Here is a 24332-nt window from a genome sequence, read left to right as displayed (position 1 = left end):
TAAACAGTACATCTACACACAGATTTTGGAAAATTGCTTCCAGTGTTTTAAAGTTGTACTTAAGTTCCTTGGATTTGGGGAATTGTAATACTGAGAGGAGAGAGTGTGGTTTTACCGAACCCAAGAATCATAGCAGCATTTCCTTTCATCGGATTCTGAGCTGGTATATAAAATAACCTGTCTTTGTAATGTTGGCTTGTTTGTAACCAGCTTTCTGGTGCTTTTAGCCTCACAGGGCATGTTTGCCCTGGAATTTTAGAAACATCGCTTTTACAAGCACAGTTGGCATAGGGGTTAGTGCAACGCCTTTACAGTGCCAGCGATTGGGACTGGGGTTTGAATTCCACACTGTAAGGAGTTTGAACATTTTCCCCATCCCTGCATGGGTTTTCCTCTTTCCTCCCACCATTTGAAACATACTGGGGATGTAGGGTAATTGGGCGACATGGACTTGTGGGTCAAAATGGGCTTTACCATGCTGTGGGTCTAGATTTAAATTTAAAATTTAAAGCAAAGCATCTCACCTGATAAGTTATCTGCTTTGCATGGACCAGGTGATTTTCCTACATGGTGGTTTAGGATTCACAGCCACAGGCAGGCGAGTGAGTTGGGCAAGGGATTATGCATAAACAGTAGCCTGACGCAGAGTTCTTGAATGAGGAATGACTGTTTACTTTTTGTTGACAGGAGTGTTGCTGTCATCAGTCGTAAGTCCAGGTTCAGGACAAAGACCTGCCTTCCTTTTAATTCTAGATGCCAAAGATCTCAGAGAGATTGCAAGGGCAGAAGTGGAGACCAATATTCCTGTTACCTTTCATGGAATATACAACCCTTGATGGCGTGTTACTGTTGCAACATTCAAATATGCTGCAATGTGAAACAAAGCAAAAACACGTTAACACACTATCCCTTCTTCATTTGTTCAAAACACTGAACCTGCGTAAATGTCTTAGTCACTTAATAGTTTTAAATTGCACAATAAATAGAAATGAGTTAATTACAACATTGGATTTCTGTATGAGACCAAGAATTCAGCTTGAAAGAGGAAAATTTTAATCTCTCAGAAAAAAGGCTCTCAATTGCTATTTTTTTAATTTTGTGGGTAGCAAAACATGATGACACCAAAATTCTGTTTAAAGTGTGGCATTCCCATTTGCAATGAATTTCTGTATGAGTGAAAAGGTTTGTATATATCCCAGGTCTTTTCTGCAACATTAGACTTAATGAAAGAAGTAATTACTTCAGACAACACACTGTGCAAACACAAAGAGAACTTATAATTATGTGTTCCCTATCTTAATAATTGTCAACCTGCACAACTGCACAACCTGCACAACCTGCTGCTGAGGGCAAGAGACAAAAGTTCCATGAGTCTCCTGACAACCTGTCAGATTATCAATTGTAGACAGCATAAATACCAGTTTTTGTCTTTCTATAAAGGATAGTGAACTCTTCTATAATCAATCTTAACCATAGAATTTGTAACTTTAAAAAAGAAGTTTTCTTTTAACTAACTCTCGAAAATGAACTTTTTTTCTTTCAAATCTCCCTGTTCTTCATTATAAAATATTTGCAGTAATAGCAAGCTAAATAATGAAATTGTGCTTTGAAATGAACATACTAATGAGAGTTTATTTCTTCAGGTTGGACATTTGTTAATCCATAAGGTTAAACAAATGAAAGGAATTGTTTGTTGTTAATTCATTAGTCAGAAATTCTAAGTCAGGATGGAGAAAAATATTATGATTGGCTTCAGTAATTTAGATAGGGGAGGGGGAAAAAAAATCAGCTGGTTTCCAATCTTGAACACACTATGTCCCTCTCCTCCCACTACCCCATCAAAACACAATGAGGCTCATACTGTGCATGCAAAATGGCCATTTAGCTGAGATTCACCCCACGCTTTAACAATCTATTAATAGTTGCAGAATGGCCTGTTATCACTAAATGGGATCACAAATATGATCTAGACAGATCCAATGTAAAGTTATTAAACAAGTACAGATAAAATGCTTAATCAACTAACTTTGATGTTTTTAAACTACAATACGTAGCTTTGCATTTTGTATACAAAACTGGAAGCAGTTCCACCTTCAATGCTACCCTTCTGCATTTTAATCTCCAGAATCTGTACTTCAGCTGTTGTATCTCTAATTACAACACCCTTCCCATTGACCCCTTATCATTCAGTGCTTTCTTTACCCTTTGCACTAGTTCTAGTCTTCCCTGCCTCTATTTTATCTATCTCTTTTATATTTTACAGTTCTATTTGATGATTTCTCATTCTTCTGAATTCCAGTGAGTACAGTCCCAGGCAACTCACTCTCTCTTCATTGGGTAACACCCTCATCTCTGGTGTAAACCTCGTGAACCTTTTCTGCACTATCTCCAAAGGCAGTATATATTTTCTCAGGTAAGGGACCAGCACTGCACAGAGTACTCAGCCTCAGTTGCAGCAGAGCCTCCCTCCTCCCAAATTTAATCACTCGAGCAATGAAGGCCAATATCCTATTTGCCTTGGTTACCTGTGGCACCTGCACACCAACCCTTTGCAATTAATGCACAAGCATTCCAAGTCCCTTTGTACAACAGCATGCTGCAATCTTTTTCCATTCAAATAATAATCTAATCGTCCATTTTTTCTTCCAAAGTGGTTGATGTCACATTTGGGTTGGCACAGTTAGCACAACGCTGTTCCAGCACCAGTGATTGTGACCGGGGTTTGAATCCCATGCTGTCTGTAAGGAGTTTGGACATTCTCCTCGTGTCTGCATGTGTTTTCCCCAGGGGCTCCAGTTTCCTCCCATCATTCAAAATGTACTGGGGGTCATTGGTCAAATGGGTGGCATGGGCTCATGGGCTGAATGTCTACATTTAAAAATGTAAAATTTAAACATTTTCCAACATTGTACTCCATCCGCCAGATCCTTGCCCTTCACTATCTCACTCTCTATATGCTCCTTCACCCTCTGGACAATTTGCTTTTCCATTCAATTTAGTGTCATCACAAGCTCAGACCCCTTTCCAAATAATTAATGTACTGTATATCGTGAACAGATGCATGCCCAGCACCAACCCCTGTGACCCTCTGCTCATTGCCAACTGGAGAAGCACCAATTTCTTCCTTTTATTGATTGACCAATCCTATATTCATTTACTTTACCAAACATTTCTCAAAATCTAAGTATACCACTTCCACCTGTTCCCCTCTATCCACTGCACTCATTAGATCTTCAAATAATTCCAGTAGATATGTCAAACAGGGCCTGCCCTTCCTGAATCCATGCTGTTCCTGCCTGTCAGAACAATTTTTATACAGATGTCTTGCTATTTCTTCTTTAATGATAGCTTCAAACATTTTCCCAATGACAATTATTGGGAAAAGTGTCCTCTCATTACTGGCTTTTTGTCTATATCCTTTTTTAAACAGTGGCATTATATTTGCTCTCTTCCAAGCCACCAAGACCTGCCCAGAATCCAGAGATATTATCAAAAATGTATGTACTATAACTTCCTGCTATTTCGTTCAATACCCTGGGTGCATTCCATCAGGACCAGGGACTAGTCTATCTTTAGACTCACTAGTTTGCTCTGCACTGCCTCTTTAGTGATAGCATGGGTACCCTCACCTTCCATTGCATCCATCACATCTCTCTTTAGCACCTAGATGTATGTTCCACCGTGAAGACAGATACAAACTAGTTGTTCCAAGCCTCAGATATTTGCACATTACCCAGTATTAATTTCACCTGTTCATCTTCAAATTAGCTCCCCTTATAAATATAAATATGAAAACATTTACTGTCTCTTATAACCCTTACCATTCCTTGAAAGAGTAACTCATCTGTTTTCCCTCAGTGAATCCTTATCGTCTGTTTTCTAATGCATCTTACAGTGAGCTGCTCTGATTGTTGTTGTGCCTCACTTCTCTGCAACATGACAAGTGGAACATGTCATCCTCTTCCACCTTTACTGTAATGTTTCCTCTCTTTCCTGCATAATATACCCAGCACATCTTCATCAATGGTTTCACCTTCCATATATTTATGGTCATCTGTATTAAACATAAGATTGCAATTTTGGTACATTTTTAATGGTAATATCATCATCTGTCATGAGATCAATTTTTATGTATATGCCATTACACCCAGTTCTACTTTGGCACTGCTTCACTAAATCCCAGTAGTAAATTAAAACTCAGTAGGAAACTACACACTCGATGACTAAAGAGTTAGCATTTGTTCCAAATAAATTAATGTCAATCATTCTAAAGCATGCTAGTTACCACATCCAAGGCATCATCAAAACCTTTGTAAAATATTGTTTAATGTAGACTCAAAATCAGTCCCAATTCTGAATTCCTTACATGGAAAGATAGGTAGAGGGAGAAACCACAAGGAAGGGGAGTGGGGGATGGAAGAAGAAAAGTTAAAAGAGAAACCAAGTACGGGAGGAGGTAAAGAAGAGCTGGGAACAGTGAAACCAGATGGGGCTAGGGCAGTGATATTCAACCTTTTTCTTTCCATTCACATACCACTTTAAGTATTCCCTATGCCAATAGATTCTCTTTGATTAGTAAGGGATTGCTTAAGGTGGTATGTGGGTGGAAAGAAAAAGTTTGAAAACCACTGTTTTAATCATCCCTAATTGACTTGTTATGTGCACGGTTTCATAGCTCCAAAGAAAAAGGGCCTACGACAATTTTTATCAAGTAAAATATTGTAGCAATTGGGTCTAGAGCAGTGGTTCTCAACCTCCTCTCCACCCCCCCACCCGCACATAGAGATTACTTAAGGTAGAAATGTGAGTGGAAAGAAAAAGTTTGAAAACATTTGCCATATGTCAATCTTGTGATCTACTTTCACAATTTGTTTTGTGTGGTTCCCAGCAACATTCTCTCAAACTAGTACAGGCTGTTGGGATACTTGTCATCTTATCTGGCTAGTTTCTGTGTGCAAACATTAAGAATGGCTCTATTAGTGGCAATGTACATGTTCCCTTGGGTGAAAAAAATCTTATGGGGAACATGGGAAAACAAAAAAAAACTACATTTGATATAAAATTGCTTTTTAATTTGATGTTACATGCTAGGATTTATAATTTGTGATTCAAAATCAAATTAAAGAAACGTCCACCTACTTTAAATTTTATGCACAGGACAAATATCTTAAAAAATGCTTGGTTCCAGGTTTTTTTTTCAGCCATTGAACAAGCTGGTCAATGTTTTCCATCTAATAATCTGGAAATATTATTGACTTTTTCTATAATTTGAAACTGAGCATATTACAATGGTAAAGGGGATATGATGTGCTAGTGGGTCCATTTTCACTTGTAATCTTTACAAAAATTTAATGAGGGTTTAGAACGTGAAGTTACAAATACAGTACTACAAATGTACTTCTAAATATCTTAAAGTAATCTTGCTTTCTTCTTTTTTCCAATATATCCTTGAATTAATAATGCACAAGGTAAAATAAAAAGTTAATGACTTTGCATACTTCGTTACAGCTGTATCAGTATTATGCATCAATCTTTTTTCTGTATGTATTATATAAAAACAGTAAAAAAATATTGAAAAAGAAAGTAATCTTGCATCGGACATGACTATTTATAACGTGATATATTCCAAAGGCTGAAGTTGCCAAGAGATATAATTTAAAACGTGATAATGTAGTTCATATATTCTATATTCACATTTTCCTAACACCTCACAACAAAGGAGATCCTTTCAGCAAATCATATCCATGCTGGCTCATAGAGCAATTTATTTTTTCTACTAACTTCCCCACAAGCTATTCTCCCCACATCCCTTTTAACTTCCCCCAAATTCTTGCACACACCTACCGTACATAGACGGCCAATTAACCACTCTCCTTTACAAATGTGGGAGGAAACTGGTGGGAGGCCAAACTTGCTTAATGCAAGAGCCACATATGATAAGGTTCAGAAGTTTGAGAGCTACAATGCATGAAAAAATTACATATGTGTTTTTACTCACATGCACATTTTGTTATAAAAATGTTATTTAAATATTAAAAAATACATCCACATAATATTTATTCATACACTGTATATAGTTTTTATACTGCTAATTTATGTTAGTTTCAATAATCAAAAAGTACATATATTTTCAAAATCCTGATCATAGGCCACACTCATTAAAATTGCCATTGTGAGCACAGGCTTTTATGATTCCTGTCCCAGCCACCATATAGGATAACTGAGAAATTTCCACCTAAAATGTTGGTTTTGAATGAACCCCTTGTATAAATCTGGCACTTGCTGCTGACCAGTGAATGGTGTTAAAAGCAAATCACAATATTTTAATAACAAATGATCATTTAAAGATTTAAATTTTATTTGGATATTTTGAAATGCACCACTGTCAGCTCCTGCAACAAGCTGTTTAAAACCTGAAGCCAAGACTTCAAAACTAACACAACATGCTTGAAATTGTATTGGAGCTGGCAGTGTGTATTGCGAGTTTTAGAGCCTTTGTATAGGATGACCTGATTTTAAGGTGAAAATTTTGTTTCAGATCATCCTATAAAACGGTAAACAATATTTCCATGAGCCACACATTATACAGTACAACTCTAATTATCTGAAATGGTCGGGACCGGGCCTATTGTTGGATAAATTATATTTTTGGATAACTGGTCAATTTTAAAAGCAACCCAGTAGCAAAGGCAAATCACTTGTATCAATGTTTAAAAAACAATGGAAGGCTTTTTAAGCATTAAAATAATGTTTAATTCTTACCAAAAAATGCTGTCCTACTTCTCCCCTGGAGCCCCAGCAGGGAATGTGAGTGCTCCCCCCCACCTTTTCAGCCCAGCACCACCCCCAACCCCATGACCCACCCACACTCCATATATTTGAACTGTGAGACCACGGCATCTGCCGCAGATGTCATGGTCTCACTGTATCACCAGAGCTCCCGACGCCAGACTCCAAACCCTTCCCTTGGCCTCCACCGGACCTCCTGATGCCCATCTGGTGTATGTGTGTGGTAGGTCGAGGGGAGAGTTCTGAGTTGGTTTTGGGAGACAAGGAAGGGGGGGGGAGGGAGGGAGGGGAGAGATTACCACTGATCCCAAGGTCCCGCTCCTGCCCTGGAGGCCACTCTCTTTCATAACGCCGGGACAAGGGAATTTTCAGACCACTTGCGGCTGGGAGTCAACAGCAAGCAGTTTGCGAGGGAGAGTTAGAGAGAAAAGTCAATAGGGGAAGGTAAAGAAGAAATGGAAAGATGTGAGGGAGTTGGCAGAAACGAGGACAATCTTTGTTCTAATTTCATGTCAAGTTGATTTTTTTTTAACCTATGAGGTCAGTTCGGCTCTGTAAAGATTTTGGATAAATGAGGATTTCTGATTGTTTCGTATAATCTCATTTATCCAAATTTTTTTTGGAGGCGAACAGATGTCACTTCTGCAGATAAATGAGGATTTTGTAAAATCCGATTTTGGATAATTGGAGTTATACTGTATATCAAAGAGCTGCCCGTGGCTCATGAGCTGCGGGTTGCCCACCCCTGCTGCAATATCTTGAGGAAACGTATTCAAAGGATGGTTGTAGTAACTCAACACAACAATGAGGTCAGGATTGAAATGGAGCCACTGGAGGATTTACAGCAGCTGCTCCACTAGCTTCATCACTGTGCTGCCCAAATGTGTTACTAGATAAGGTAACACCTCTCATTTGAATCATGAGATAAAATTGTGATCTTCTGCTGTATCGTATCAATGGAAAATGCTGAGGTTTTTATGTGATATGGGACAAAAACATTGTCTGTTCAAGACAAGAAGGTTCTAAGTATTTTTTTAATAAAATTGTGCGCTTCAGTTATGTGGCATAGGAGATGGTCATCAATTTGAATTCACTTAAAACAATTTAGACAAGTCATATCCCAGTGAATGTTCGTTAATTTTATAGTGAATAAGCACAATTTCATTTATTTACCAATTGATTAATTTGCTGTATTTGAACAATGTTTCTACTTATTAGGTGATTGTCCATCCAATTGTTTTTGAATGTTTTTATTTCCCCTACTCTTGCTGGCACACTGGCTGGCAATTTCTTCAACAAATATGGCTTTCAAGTTGCTGAAGTTACTTTTCAAAGTCTCATTTTACATAGTGAAATCCAGCCACAAAAACTTAAGTTGGGAAGTAGAAGATTCTGTTCTAAGCATTCATTTCAGTACATACATGCTTGTTCAGATGCAGTACAATTAGAGAAAACAAAGTGGTCTCCAGAATGTCCTCAACTTGTACTTTAGTAGGGAACCACAAGTTCTCAAATTTAGTACAAAATTGTCCTTGGATAAAGATAGCTAATTTACAAAAAATTTGATTATGATGTGTATACATGGTCATTTGTACTGAACTGAATTTCAAATGGTAATCATGTTTTTACCCTATTCAAATTTTAGCACCACTCACAATCCAATCTTCCATTTAAAACACATTTTATTCTGCCTAATTTGCACTCCAAAGTACCTTAATTTTTGACTTTTTATTCAGGATTAAAACTTCCACACCACAAATTATAAAATTAAAGAGCTTTATTTTTCTTCAATTATTTTACATAAAGGAGTTCATCAATAAAAACATTCCAAATTGCATAAAAGTGAAAACAAAGTTTTAATTATATAGTTCTGTACAAGTTTATCCCAGTCTTATGGCTTTTTATCTTGACAAGAGCTCTGGCTGCCCATAATCACCTTGTCAAGTTGTCATTATATTTGGAAACCTGACAAAATGAATGCTGCCACATTATTCAATTATGCCTTCATTATAATGGATAGAGACAATCAGCAGACAACATGGTTAGATTATTTAGTATTATACATTTAGCACAAAAAAGAAAAGATCTAAGTGTTGCTGTGGTTTTAGATGCAGAAAAATCCTTTGATAGATTGGAATGGGACTTTTTGTTTAAGGTCTTGGAAAACTTTGGGTTTGGTCAAACGTTTATAAATTGGATTAAGGCATTATGTAAACTAAAGTAGTAACTAATGGACAAATACCTACTCCATCCCAACTGACAAGATCAAGTAGACAAGACTGCCCTTTATCCACAGCTTTGTTTATACTAGCTATATAGCCATTAGCAGAAGTAATTAGGAGTTATTTGGAAATTAAGGAATTTAAGGTTAGTCAGGTAGATCATAAAATTAATTTATTTGCAGATGATGTTTTAATATATTTGACAGAACCTGAAACTTCCTTATGAAAATTGCACTTTAATTTGGAAGAATATGTTAAGGTCTCTGGAAGAAAATTATAGTCATTGTCAAAGAAATACTCAATTGAAGTGGCCAAAAAATGGGATTAAATATTAAGGATTCATATAGATAATAATCTAAAAAATTATACAAATTATTTGCCATTACCCAAAAAGGTTGAAGAATATTTTTAAAAATTAATGTCTTTACCTATAATGTTAATAGGATGGGTTAACTGTATTAAGATTAATCTATTCCCAAGAATTTAGTATCTTTTCAAACTTTACCTATGTTATTGCCACAAAAGTTTTTTTCAAGAATTAAATAAATATATAAGGACATTTCTTTGGAAAGGTAAAATCTCAAGAGTTTCTATAGAGATTAACATGGAAATATGAATTGGGAGGCCTTCAGCTTCCTAACTTTAAGAATTATTATCAAGCGGCTCAAATTAGATTTTTCACTTCTTTTTGAAGGAAAAGAAAAACCGTCTCGTGTTAAAATAAAACTGGATAAAATAGGAGAGAAATTGGCAGAGGAATTTATATATAAATGGGATTCAAAATTACTAACTGGTGTTAAAGAGACACCACTGTTGAACCATTTGATCACTGTTTGGAATAAGATAAATGACAAAATTGGAGCAAAAGGAACTATATTGCCTAAGATGCCTTTGATTTCAAAATTATGTACCTTTTTCAAAGGACAATTGATATTTAATTTCTTGGTTTAGTAAAGGTATTAAAAATATTGAAGATTGTTATGAACAAGGCCAACTGATGTGATTTGAACCACTGAGGAATAAATATGGGATACCTAGTGACACTATTTTTTGTTATTTTCAATTGAGAGCATATTTAAGGGAAAAGTTAGGTCCAGAGATGTGGCTACCCATTTGTAGTGAGGTGGAAACTCTTATTAGGAGAGGAAAACTAAGCAATTTACTTCTGTAATATATCTTTTATTGCAAACAGGAACTATTAAATCTAGATAGAAATGGGAGTTAGATTTGAATATTAAAATTGATGAGCAAAGATGGTTAGATCTCTGTCAAGATTTGTATGACAAATATTATTAATGTTAGACATAGACTAGTTCAGTATATTTTTTTTACATCAGTTATATTTGACACCACAAAAATTGAATAGAATCCAATCAGGTTTGTAAGATCAATGTTTTGGGTGTGGTGAAGAGATAGGTACTTTCTTGCATTCAACTTGGTCATGCTCCAAGTTAAGATCCTTTTGGGTGGATTTGGGGAACTTTTTTGAACAAGTTACAAGAACCGCATTTCCATTAAACCCAGATTTATTCCTATTGGGGAATATAGAAGGAATAAGAAACAAGTTGAAATTATCAATGTATCAAAATTTGTTAAAGTAGCATTAGCAGTAGCAAGGAAATGTATTGCAGTGACTTGGAAATTGGATTCACATTTAAGATGCAGAAATTCAAAGCTATATTCCTTTAGGGAAAATTACATATAATTAAAAATAATATGCTTTATTTTTACAAATTTGGAACAAATAGATGCACATTTTAGGTATAAATACATAGAAATGTTCTTTTAGCCTCTTAAGATCTGTATCTTACACCTTCCTTAAATTGATCATATAAATTTTGTTGAAGTCCAGTGTGTCTGAGCAATCCATGATGCTATATTTCTCTCTTTCTTTTGTATTTTATATCTATTTTTTTATTTATATCTATTTGTTTATTTATTTATTGGAATGAGGAAGAGTGAAGGAAAGAAAGGGGTTACAACCATCACGTAATGAATAAAATTCTCTTCAATTTAAGCATTTATTGTTCTGTATAATGGTTTATTAATTACATGTACAGAAAAAAAATTAAATTAAATATTTAAAAAGTATTAATGGATAAAACAGTGCAACAGAACTGTGAAATTAATTCCAGGGCTATGAGTTTAAATGCTGATTTGGTAGTCTATGAATTTAGATGCGATCCCTTTCTAGGTTGCCAGCATGGAAAATTACAGAAAAGTTTCTATACTCTGCTTCACTATAATCTTTCATTTGGGAATGCGGCACCCAATCAGACGTTGTGTGGTTAACTCTTAATACTCTAAAATGAATAAGCCAGCCAGTCAATTAACAGCACAACTAGGAATGCTCTCTCCATAACCATAGAATTAATTAGGATGGAAAGGCATGAAATGTTGTTCCATGAGTCACTGCCTTCAACAGCTTTAACTTTATCTTTAATGTCTCAACTTTTAGTGGAATGATAATCCATCGTTATTGTGGTATTGAGAATTCTTTCCACAACTTGATCCCAATTTTCATGCTTTGAACAATACAGCAGAAATATTTGTGAAAATTTCAGGATGACTCGAAGGCACATTGTGATAGCATTTACCATTATCTTAGAGTATCTATGGTTTCCAGGTTCATTATGAGTTAACTTAAAAAGACAGAAGAAACACAATGGATATATTCAAGGAGATTCAGTGAAACTCAGCCAAGGTCTCTGTATAGATCAGGAAAATCACGTATGATTATTTTGAGGATAGGCAGTGCCTCGCTGGCCTGAAGAAGCTGTTCATTTCAGACACTTGAAGACAATAGTCCTCTACATTCAACTCAGTTGATTGAAACACACCCTGTGTTGAATGTTGAAACAACTCCACTGTGCAGACATGAAACTATGAACAATCTTAATCAATTAGATTATCATTCGCTTATTGCGGGCAACAAATAGGAAGGCTGCCGAATTACAAAGATTTATTTATTTATTTTTAACTAGGCACTTAAGCTACATTAATTGTAGGAGTCCATTTTAAAAATAGAGCCTGTTCAACCAACTTTAATCAATGAAAACAAACTTCCAAGTCCTTTGATTTCTTCATTGGGAAAGTTCTGTGATTACATCCGCAATATAACCTGCCTTTCTGGATGAGAATGAAACTGAGTTTTCTGTTTAAAGATATTTAAACACCGACCAATTACCTGTAAAAAAAAAACCAGACATTCCACAATTAGATTTATTGATCATCAACATAAAATCCAATTTCTTTCAGTATTTGGTTCCTTTGTCATGAAATAAGTGCTTTCAATTCAGCAGCGTCCTGAAACTGAAGCCTAGGATTTGCAATCATTTTCTTTTTGCATACAAGGAAAATTTCAAAATTGTTTGCAGTTGTTTTTTTAAATATTTTACCTAATATTCCATACATGCAGTAACTACCACAGATATCAAAAAAGAACAAATTGATTGCATATATGATGGTTTTCACCCCACCCCAAAAAACTTCCCCCTCCTCCCAAAAAAGATATATAAACGGAAAAAAGTTTAAAAAAAATTATAGGTATTAAAAAAAAAGAAAAAAGAGACGAACAAGAAAAAAAGGTCTTTGAATTGCAGAGAGAGAGATGTCGTGCAGTACAGATCGTCAGTTCTAACATAAACATACAGAGGAGAATTTTGCAGGGCTGGAGGAATAAAAAGGATATCACTACAAATTTAATCCCATTATTTGATTGTATGGGCATCAAATTTGTAAAAACATAAAATTTAGGAAATAAATATTCTAAGTTATTTTTTCAAAGGGATACAACTTTAAATTTCAGCATGCCACCTTGGCAGAGTTAAAGATATATTCGATTTCCAAGTAATTACAATATATTTTATTGCTACTGATAATGCTAATTTAACAAATTTCAATTGATAAATTGATCATTTCAATTTAGGATTTGAATCTTCAATATTCCCTCATGAAAATAAATTGGGACTTAGTGAAAAAGCAACTCCTGTAACTTGTACCAAGAAGTTACATATAGTCACCCAAAAAGGTCTCACATTAGAACAAGACAATGCTGAATGTATAAAAGATCCTACATCTTCACCACACCTAAAACATTGATCAGACAAATCAGATTTCAATTTATTCAACTTCTGTGGTGTAAGATATAATTGATAGAGAAAATTGTACTGAACTAATCTATATCTTGCATTGATAGTGTAAGTCATACAATTCCTACATAAATTTTTCCACATTTGTTATCTATTGTAATATTCAAATCTATTTCCCATCTCTGCCTAGATCTATATAATCCTAATTTAGGGGTTCCTACTTGTAATAATGAATATATCAAAGAAATAATTTTTTTAACAATCCCTCTCCTATTAAGAAGATCTACCTCAGGATAGCTTGACAGAGACATTGTTGGTCCTAATTTATCTCTTAAATGTGCTCTTAACTGAAAATAACCAAAAAAAGGTATTATACGGTATATCATATTTGTTTCTCGATTGCTTAAATGACATTAATTGACCTCTTTCATAACAATCTTCAACATTAACAATCTCCTTATGGTGCCATTTATTTAAGAACTGATAATATCTTGAAAAAAACTAAAAGAGGGTTAATTAATGGCATTTTAGGTGATATAAATCCTCCAGCAATATCCTGATTTATTTTATTCCAAACATTAAGCAAATGTTTCAATAATAGTGTCTCTTTATCAGAAACCAAGAGTTTAGATTCCCACTTACTCAAGAAATTCTTCTGCTTCCTTTTCTCCTATTTTATTCAAATCTATATTAACCCATGCTGGGTTTTTTATTTTAAAAAGAAGCAAATTAGACAATAATAGACAATAGACAATAGGAGCTGGAGTAGGCCCTTCGGCCCGTCGAGCCAGCACCGCCATTTTACAGATCATGGCTGATCACTACCATCAGTACCCCTTTCCAGCCTTATCCCCATAACCCTTAACTCCTTTGCCCACTAGAGTCTTATCTAACTCTCTTTTGAACATAATCAGCGAATCTGCCTCTACCACCCTCTGTGGCTGAGCATTCCACAGATTCACACTTCTCTGGGTAAAAAAAATGTTTTCTCATCTCCGTCCTAAAGGGCCTACCCTGTATTCTTAAACTATGCCCTCTAGTCCTCGTCTCCCCATCATTGGGAACAAGTAATCCGACTTGACCCTGTCTATCCCCTTGATAATTTTGTATACCTCAATCATGTCCCCCCTCATCCTTCTAAACTCCATCAGATACAAGTCCAGTTTTTCTAGCCTTTCAGCATATGTCAACCCCGCCATCCCTGGAATTAACCTTGTAAATCTGCGCTGCACACCCTCTATAGCTAGTATGTCCTTCCTCAAAATTGGAGACCAGAACTGGATGCAATACTCCAGGTGGGGTCTCACCAGGGCCCTGTACAACAGCAGAAGGGCATCTCTGTTCCTATACTCCAATCCCCTCTTTATGAAAGCCAACATGCTATTAGCCTTCTTCACAGCTTTCTGAACCTGCATGCTAGTCTTCAGTGACCGGTGAACAAGTACTCCCAGATCCATTTGCTCCTCCCCACTCCCTAGCTTGTCTCCATTTAAATAATACTCAGCTTTCCTATTATTGCCCCCAAAATGGATAACCTCACATTTGCTTACATTGAACGTCATCTTCCATTCAGCAGCCCACTCCCCCAACCTGTCCAAGTCCCTCTGCATTTTCCTGACATCCTCCTCACACCCCACACCGCCACCCAGTTTCGTGTCATCTGCAAATTTGCTCAAGTTATTAATAATCCCCTCATCCAAATCATTTACATAAATTACAAACAACTGAGGACCCAATACCGATCCCTGCGGCACTCCACTCGTCACATCCTGCCATCCTGAAAAAGACCCGCTTACCCCAACCCTTTGTTTCCTATTTCTTAACCAATTTCCTATCCATGTCAGCACCTTACCTCCAATACCATGCTCCCTGATCTTGCCCACTAGTCTCCCGTGCGGTACCTTATCAAAGGCCTTCTGGAAGTCCAAATACACCACATCCACAGGCTCTCCCAAGTCCACCCTCTTTGTCACATCCTCAAAAAATTCCAGAAGGTTAGTCAAGCATGACTTACCCTTAAGGAATCCATGCTGACTAGCCCTTATACTATTATTTCTGCCTAAGTGTTCTGCTATTACTCCTTTTATAATAGAATCCAATATCTTCCCCACCACTGACATCAGGCTGACCGGTCTATAATTTCCCGTTTTCTCCCTCCCTCCCTTCTTAAAAATCGGCACCACATCAGCCACTCTCCAATCCTCAGGGACCTCCCCCAAATCTATGGAACTTTGGAAAATGTTGACCAGTGCTTCCACAATTTCCATAGCAACTTCTTTAAGCACCCTGGGATGCAGCCCATCAGGCCCTGGGGATTTATCAGCCCTCAGTCCCAACAATTTACTCACAACCTCCTGTTTCTGGATCCGGATATCCATTAGATCCCCTACTTCCCCAGGAAAGTTCCCCAAGTCTCTTGACACCGCATGACCATTACCCCCTAACTGACCATAACCTATATCCTCCTTGGTGAAGACAGTTGCAAAGTATTTGTTAAATTCCTCAGCCATCTCCTTGTTTCCGGTAATAATTTCACCCTTTTCCATTCTTAATGGACCAATTTTGGACCGAACCAATTTCTTCCTCTTCACATATTTAAAAAAGCTTTTGCTATCCTCCATTATATTATTTGCTAATTTCCTCTCGTACTTAATTTTTCCCTCTCTTATGACTTTCTTAGTTACCCTCTGATGCTCTTTGAAGGTTTCCCAATCCTCTAACTTCCCACTCCGCTTCGCTATCCTATACTTACTCCCTTTGGATTTGATATTACACTTGATTTCATTAGGTAGCCACGGCTGCCATTTGCATCTCCTAGAGCCTTTCCTCCACTTTGGAGGAAGCTGTAATCCTCCCAATTCGTTATTTCCACGTTAACTTCTCTAAAGAAATTGTTGCCACTTTACCTTTCCAAAGAAATGTCCTTATTTGTTTATTTAATTCGAGAAAAAAATTGAGGTAACATCTGAAAAAGATATTGTAACCTTGGAAGTACATTTATCTTTAAACAATTCACCCTTCCAACTAAAGTTATAGGTAAATTTATCCATTATTAAAAATCTACCATAATCTTTTTAAGACAAATAATTTAATTTATATATAAATTCTTCAAATTACTAATTCCTAAATACTTAATACCTTCTTTTGGTCATTAAAACTGTGATTCACTCAGGCAATTAATATAATTATCTCTTGTCAAAAACATAATTTCACTTTCATCCCAATTTACTTTATAACCCGAAACTTTCCCACATTCTTCCAACTGGGCATATAATCTACGTAAAGATTACTCAGGAATAGTCAAATATATTAAAACATCATCTGTAAATAAACCAATTTTATGTTCCTCCTGGTCCACCCTAAAGCCCTTAATTTGTAAATCAGAATGAATCACTTGTGCAAGTGATTCTATGGCTAAAACAAATAAAGCTGGTGACAAACAACATCCATGTCTACTTTATCTCATTAACTTAAATGGCATAGAGACTTGTCCATTTGTTACTACTTTAGATTTAGGGCTATTATATAATGCTCTAATCCAGTGGTTCTCAAACTTTTTCTTTCCAATCACATACCACTTTAAGTATTCCCTATGCCATAAGTGCTCTGTGATTAATAAGAGATTGCTTAAAGTGGTATGTGGGTGGAAAAATACAGTTTAAAAACCACTGTTTTAATCGTACTGGAAATGGGTCAATGACAATTTTTCTCAAGCAAAATATTTCAGTAACCATTGGGTCTAGAGCAGTGATTTTCAACTTCCCCTTCCCACTCACATACCACAAGCAATCCCTTACTAATCACAGAGCACCGATGGTAAGGGAATTACTTAAAATGGTATGAGAGTGGAAAGAAAAAGGTTGAGAACCACTGGTTTATGCAACCTCTTAACAAAGAGGTCAGATAAAATCCTTGATTTATAATCCACTTCAAAAATCCTACTTTGTATTTGAGCCAAAACCAAAAATAAATCAATTATAGAATAAGATTCACCTACTAGAATAAAATGAATAATCTTTCTTTCTAGGGTGAATTCTTCTCCATACATCAATTAAATTCAAATCTATCATCAAACCCAATGTAGATTTAAAAACTTTCGTTCTCGTTGTTACTTGAGTGGACCTATCCAACAAAAGATCCAAGTAAAAATTGAAGTCCATTCCTATTAAAATATTTTCATATGCCTCTTCTAGATTTAAAGAAGTATCTTGAATATATTTTTCACATTCAATATTTTGGGCAGGCAAATCCAAAAATGTCCACATTTCCAAAAACATTTGACAATAGATCATTACATTAGGGTATGAAACAATATTCGGGACCTTATTCGGAATATTCAATTTTTTAATCAAAATTGCCACTCCTCATGCTTTAGAATTAAATGAAGATGACATTTCATGTCCTACCCAATCCCTTTTTAATTTCAAGTGTCATTTTTCAGTTAAATGTTTCCTGAAGAAAAGCTACATCACTCCCAATTTCTTAATTTATGTTAACACTTTTTCTTTTTATTCTTCCATTTCGCCCATTAAAATTAAAATTTACAAACTTAATTACAGTACAACTCCAATTATCTGAAATCGGTTTCTCCGAAATCCTCAGTTATCCGAATTTTTTTAAAAATTTCAGATAAATGAGGATATCTGAAATCCTCATTTATTCAAATATTTTTCAGAGCCGAACTGACAGGGACCTCAGGCCCCCGGCACTAGTAGCAGCAGACTTTGGGCTCCTGGGTAGGAGCAGGACCCTCAGGCTCCCGTCATGAGCGGGGCCTCAGTGGGGCTGTGTCGATGATTGGCGGTGGCCAGCATGTTTTTGGTGAGAATTAAACTTTATTTTAATGGTTAAAAAGAGTCTTACCTTGTTGTTTGTTGCTGTATAAACATTGTTACAAACGACTTGCTGTTGCTTCTGGTCTGTTTATTTAAAAATGACAGGTTCTCCAAAAAAAAGTTTATCCAAAATGGGCCCGGTCCCGACCATTTCAGATAATCGGAGTTGCACTATACCTCACTCATCTAGACTAAGTGTTTATCAATCCCTCGTCCTCACCCCGTCCTGCAGGTCTCCTCCAAATCCAACAAAAATCTGTGTATCTATATGCACCTTCTCCAGAAATCCAAAAGGAAAAAACAATAATACAAAAAAAGTCTACAATTTCACACCTTTAAATTGATCTGAATATTTCTCAGAGGAAAAACTGACTTATGATTGGGCGCTAGGCGTTGTCTTTCTTATTCAGTTCAAAGTGCTACATCGTGTACTTTTTCCAAAGTCAAACTTGCTCGAACTTATTCTGAATTAGTTCACTTTGTGACAAATGTAAACTATTTAATGCCTCTTTGTTACATATATTTTGGACTTGCCCTAATTTGCAAAAATATTAGACCAACATTTTTTAGCACTTTTTCAACCAGATTTAGGATCACTTTAGATCCATGTCCAGTAATTGCACTATTTGGTTTTTCTAAAGATGGAAATATTTTTTATCTTCCAATCAAAGACAGGTTATAACAATCTCCACTTTATTAGCAAGAAGAGCAATTCTTGTTAAAATGGAAAGATGAGTTCCGACCTATACATAATCAATGATTATTAGATATTATGTCCTTTTTAAAATTAGGCATAATGTCATGAAAATCAAGATTTCTTTTGATAAGACTTGGGTCTCATTTAAAGCTCACTTCCATAATTTGACTAATGAGGTGTGATGATGAACTTCCTTGGCCGTGCTTGTTTGGATCTCCTGAGGCTGCTTGTTTGGATTTAACATGACACACAATATGAATTTAATTTTGATTGTTGTGGGTTTGAATTTTCATTTTTTTATTACTTGTCTCTTATAACTTTGTATGTATTACCATTTATTGGTTAAAATTCAGCATTTTTTAAAAATTGTGTTGTCCTGTGGCAACCAACACATTTAGTGTTCAGGTGAACTGGCTCCGACTGTAACGTGCGCGCGACCGAAGCAGCCTACACCAAGATGATGCTGGGAATCTTCCTCTTCCCCTCAAGGAAAGGGCCCACAAGCACGAAGTGTGAATAGCTGTCAGTCAGCGATGCAACTTACAGTTCCTAGCAGAGGGAACAAGGAGCGCCTCTAAAATGCTCAGTGACCAAACAATAAAGCAGCGAGTTTTGGAATGAACCTGTCGACTGCCGGTCTCGTTATTCGCTCTGTAGCACAAATACTATGGTAAAATACAACAACTTCCATTTTACGGGTTGTGACCAAAGTCACAAACACACACATAATCTCGCAGAAATCAACACCTCCCATTTCTCCCAAAGTCCTTGGTATATTCAATATATAATCTTTAATCACGTAATTAATAAATATTAATCAACTGATTAATTAATCATAATTAAGATAACAGATCAAAAATCAAAAGAGCATAAAGGAAAAAATATATTGCCAAATTTTTCCCTGTAAATTATGAAATTCAAATTAAAAAAAAAAGATCGTTTATTGCATCGTCCATGGTAATATTCTTCCACTTGAGCAAAATTTGTAAAAAAATCTGTTCTGTCGTCCCAGAACAAAAATCTTCAAAGTCGCAGGGTATCGAAGAACAAACTTGTAACCTTCATCATATAGAATTTTCTTATCTGAATTAAATTCTTTCCTTCTTCTCAACAAATTTTCACTCAAGTCAGGCTAGATCCCATGACAAAGGACCTTGTTGTTCCTTCACTCCTTTCACAGCAAGCCTTAGAACTTTCTCTGTCTTCCTTTTTCACTTGGTCATAGTCTAAATTGAAACCCTTTTGGGAAAATTTAAGAATTTTGTTAAATCAGATTATTGGGAAGTAAGTCCAGAATTGTTTCTCCTAAGAAATATTGTGGATGTAAGTCCTAAAATGAGGCTGGCCAAGTACCAATTAGAATTTCTTAAAATTGCTTTGGCAGTGGCCAGGAAATGTATTGCAGTTACCTGGAATTATGATTCCCTTCTGTATATAACCCGATGGAATGTGGAAATGCACGGCTGTGTTCCCCTGGAGAAAATTACTGACAAATATAAAGAAATATAAAGAAATACAAAGAAATATAACATGTTTTTGTAAGTATGGCAACCATAATGGCACAATGCAGGGTTGAATATGTAATACTATTTTTTCCTCTATATTTGAGATCCAGGTAAGACATAGAGTTGGATTTTCTAAAAGATTCCAGATCCCGACAGTTCATTTTTCTTCTATCTTTCTCTTCATTCTATTTTCTGACTCACTTTTCTTCTATTTCTTTCCTTTCAATTTATTTTTCTCATCAAGGGGTTTTTGCTTGGGGGTGGAAGAGGGATGGGGTTGTTTTGGCTTTAGAATTTGGATAACCTGTATCAATGATTCTTTTTCATTTATTTTATGTATTTGTGATGGCTAATTCTTGATACTTATTTGACCACAAAATTAAAATAAAATATTTAAAAAATCTTTCTGTCTTGATAATGTGGAAACTTTACTAATGTAGATAGTGGTTTTGGTTATGGAGAGGCTTAGGTCTCAGGGCCCAATGGGCTCTTTCAATTTAAATCTTATTCTCAAAGTTATCTTCTCCCAATACTTTAGGAATCCAATCTTGAAAGAACCAAATCACATCAGGACCTTTTTCCACCTTCTGGCAGACCTATTATTTTAATATTATTTCTCTCCATTTATCAGATAGCTTTTCATTTACTGTAATTAACCCAGTAATTGTATTTTGAACATTAGACACCCTGTCTTCAACATGCTGTACATCATCCTGTACTCTAGTAAATGTTTCTTCAATTTTCTCTAATTTCTTCATTTTATTTACAACATCCAATACCTTATTATTTTCTTCTTTCATCTCTTTAATTTCAGCCTTAAACCCTTTTAATCCTTCTCTCATCTCCCCTTTTATTTCTTTTATCATTACAGATAACTCCTCTATTTTGGTCTGAGGATTAAATTTAATTTCTTCCATTACCTCTTCTTCTATCCCTTCTTCCTCATCTTCAGCTTTTGAACCTCATCTTGAGCCTGATTCCTCCTCCTCTGGTGCTAAAGTCAAGGTCCCCATCTTTCCTGTAAAGGGTTGCTGCACTCCCAGTAGTGCTTTGGGCTTCGATGTGCCGTGCATGCGTGATTTCTCACACATGCGGCATTCAGTTACAGGTTGCTCACTAACGCCATCTCTCCATGTTAGTGGCTGAGAGGCTCCAGCAGGAGTCACCTCCAAAGGCTCACCAGGTTAGGAGACAGAACAGAGCCAAGTGTCCTGCTTCATCATCAAGGTAGGCCTCGATTCATTTTTCTTCTTATCTTCCCGTCAGGTTCTAGAGGTCGCTGGTATTACCTTTTCTTATTTTTTGGAGGCATCGAAGAAGTAAGGTAAGAAGGTTTATATGGAATTTTAAAATGTTTTTTTTAACTTTAAACAGTGCTTATTTAAAACTTTTTAAACTAGTTTCCCCAAGGGAGTCAGAAGCCTACATATCGATCCTATGGCATCACACGATGTTCCCCTTCCCCCCCATCCCTTGTGTGGAGGTAAATGAAACAAATAGATATAGAAAGAAAAATCTTAGAAACCTTGAGATACACAAGAACTAAAATGTTCCTGTGTCAGAGACTTTACATCAAATTCGCCTTTTCAAGCTGCTAATCGACTGGTTATGAATTTATGGTCTGCAGATTTTTAACAGTAGCACAAGATGCATTATAAAAGGATGTCATTCTTAAATTTCAAAGCACGCAACTGATGAAAGATTTAGTTTCACTTCTGAGAGCCTTCTGAAAGCAAATCCATTATTATATCCAACTAAATGAAGTAGATTTTAAAATTATTTTGAATGGGAGTTTTCTCTTTAAGTGCAGAAGGAGGAGGACACATCAAAGGCACAGAGGACATGGGGAAATCACAAATCACAATGAGAACTATACAAAACACAGAACTAAATGTTCTGCATCATGTCAGGAAAGAAATGATTGTGAAAGAAATTATTTATCTTGAACATTTTGAGGAAACTGTGATAGAATATATGATAGATGTATTTGGGAGATAAATTGGTGAAATTAGAGTAGGTTACATACATACGCACACTTTAAAATAGATCTTATTTGAAATAAGAATTCATATTCAGTAACATTACAAAAACTATGGAGAATGCTATGCACATTTCACAAGTAGATGCTAATTGAAATGATGTCATGAAATTAATGGACTGGAGACACTCTGGCTGTTGAAAGTTCTTTGCAAGGGTTTTGACAGAGTGCACAGAAAGGTCACTTCTGGGTTCTTGTTTACCTAAAACAACATATGGGAGCAGAAGACTAACTCCTATTGTTTACTGGAGAAGGTCAGGGGTTTTGCAAGTGAGAGAGTCACATGGGATTTCTGGCAGGAGAGAGAGAAGGAGGAAACAAGTTCTCTCAGCCAGTGAGTGTGACACTGAAGCTTGCTGGAACTGAGAGCCAGCAGAAACTGGTTTGAAACTGAAACAGAAGCTCCAGAGCGGAGGATGGTTGGCAGTGTTATCTGTCTAATGTTTCTCTTTGAATAAGTGAAACAGAAAGGAACTCTGTGATAGCCTGAAAGAAAGAGGTTACCATCTGGAGAACCCTGATGGGGCAATTTTCAACAGCAAGACATTGAGGTGACTAATGGTGGTACCTCAGTTGTGGAAATCCTGGAACAATAAATCTCTCTGTAAACCCTACGAGAACCTTCCTGAGGAGTAAACATTTACCTTTCGAGCACCAAAGCCTGGTGAACTTTATACATGTTAAATTCTGTGCATAGTATAAGAATTGCCTGCAACAAGAGAACTTGGAAGAATGAGAAGTGAGATTTAACTGTGAACCAAAGAACTTTTTTAAAATTTATACACATCATACACGTGCATTTAGAATTAGAAGGGGGTTAAGTTAGGTTAGTTAAGTCAATAGTGATAAGTTAAAGTGTGATTCTGTTTTCATGTTTAAAGATGATTAAAAGCAACTTTTGTTTAAGAAACTACTTGTCTTGGTGAATGTCTATAGCTGCTGGGTTTTGGGGTCCTTTGGGCTCGTAACAAAACAATTTTCCAAGCAATCTCTATTCTAATGTAAAATCTGCTGAGTTCCTCACCAGTGGAATCTTAGTGAACCAGGATATTTACTCAGATCATAATGTGCAGGACGCAGCACAGAGCAATAATATTCATCCAGACAAGTACAATTAGAATTCTGTTGATGTTTAGATAGCCTATATAAGCCATAAGGTAACAATAGAATGCAACTAACATCAATACTATTGAGTAAAGAGGGAAGAATAATCAGGCATATTTCCCAGGCCTAGGTGACCTCCAATGGGCAACTTATGTGTGGGCTAGGTGAGCACAATTAGACTTGAGTTTGCTACCTCTCACAAATGAAGAGCTGTTACAGACTGATCTATGAAGAGCAGCTACTTGGATGCTGAATGGCCACAGGGGCCCTCGGAATACTTTTCCAAGCACAGCCCTGCTTTCAGAAGATTGCGGAAGGGAAAAATGTCAGAGCTAAATTCCATGCTTTTTTTAATTAAAATATATTTACATAATGTTTGAAGCTGGTTCCAGCCATTGAAATCCATGTGCCTAATTACACCCAATTAACCTGCCAACCCCATATGTTCTCAGAGGGTGGGAGGAAACCAGAACACGCGGAGGAAACCCACGTAGACACTGGGAGAATGTACAAATTCTTCTCAGACAGACAGCACTGGATTCAAACCTGGGTCACTGGTGCTTTAATAGGTTTGTGATAACCGTGCCACCTAGAAAAACAAATCATTATGGGATTTACTGTAGTTCGCCAAATATTCTGTCAGTTTCATGGATCAAGTTGTGTTAGAATATTAGGAAAGAGGATCTCTTATGGAAAACATTGTAAAAAGATCTTCCTTGAATCTTGACATCTTTTGATCTCTGTAAAAGTCAGTAAGTAAGACCGGCAGCTCATTTTACAACCTGATACTTGCAAATGAAAATCCAAGTTGTAAGTAGGTACAGAGTGAATCCACATGTCATGGAAATGGAAGAAGAAAAATGCAAAAATAAAAATGTAAAGAAATTGGAAGTTAAGTAAAAGTGTGAATTTACCATTCTAGTGTCTTCAGGCAGTATTACACCATCATCCCAAATTCGAGATGAGGAGTGAAAAGCAGAAGTTTCAATCTCCAGCCTAAAGAAACAATAATTATTTTTAAATTGTCCAATCAAAAATGTATATATTACGG

At 36.1% G+C, this 24332-nt stretch overlaps 2 protein-coding genes across 7 annotated transcripts in view; one reads left to right on the top strand and one right to left on the bottom strand.

Annotated features, from left to right (window-relative positions):
* The window catches only part of LOC138763740 (retinoid isomerohydrolase-like), a 49114-nt gene extending 43655 nt beyond the window's left edge, over positions 1-5459 (top strand). For all 5 annotated transcript variants that reach the window (XM_069938424.1, XM_069938425.1, XM_069938428.1 and 2 more), the window contains one exon: positions 688-5459. In XM_069938424.1, the coding sequence (XP_069794525.1) occupies positions 688-836 (149 nt within the window). In that variant the 3' untranslated portion in view covers positions 837-5459. The remainder of the gene's footprint in view (positions 1-687) is intronic.
* Positions 5460-8548: 3089 nt separating this feature from the next.
* Positions 8549-24332, bottom strand: part of LOC138763737 (probable methylcrotonoyl-CoA carboxylase beta chain, mitochondrial) — an 88999-nt gene continuing 73215 nt past the window's right edge. The window contains exons 12-14 of one of the 2 annotated variants that reach the window (XM_069938415.1): positions 24196-24277; positions 20044-20107; positions 8549-12198 (exon numbers count right to left, since the gene is read on the bottom strand). In XM_069938415.1, coding sequence (XP_069794516.1) covers positions 12170-12198; positions 20044-20107; positions 24196-24277 — 175 coding nt within the window. In that variant the 3' untranslated portion in view covers positions 8549-12169. The remainder of the gene's footprint in view (positions 12199-20043; positions 20108-24195; positions 24278-24332) is intronic. The other variant, XM_069938416.1, reaches the window with a different exon arrangement.

Source organism: Narcine bancroftii, chromosome 5, assembly GCF_036971445.1.
Source record: "Narcine bancroftii isolate sNarBan1 chromosome 5, sNarBan1.hap1, whole genome shotgun sequence".
NCBI classification, from domain to species: domain Eukaryota; kingdom Metazoa; phylum Chordata; class Chondrichthyes; order Torpediniformes; family Narcinidae; genus Narcine; species Narcine bancroftii.
Note: the sequence above shows the minus strand (reverse complement) of the source record. Positions and strands in the feature narration are given on the sequence as shown.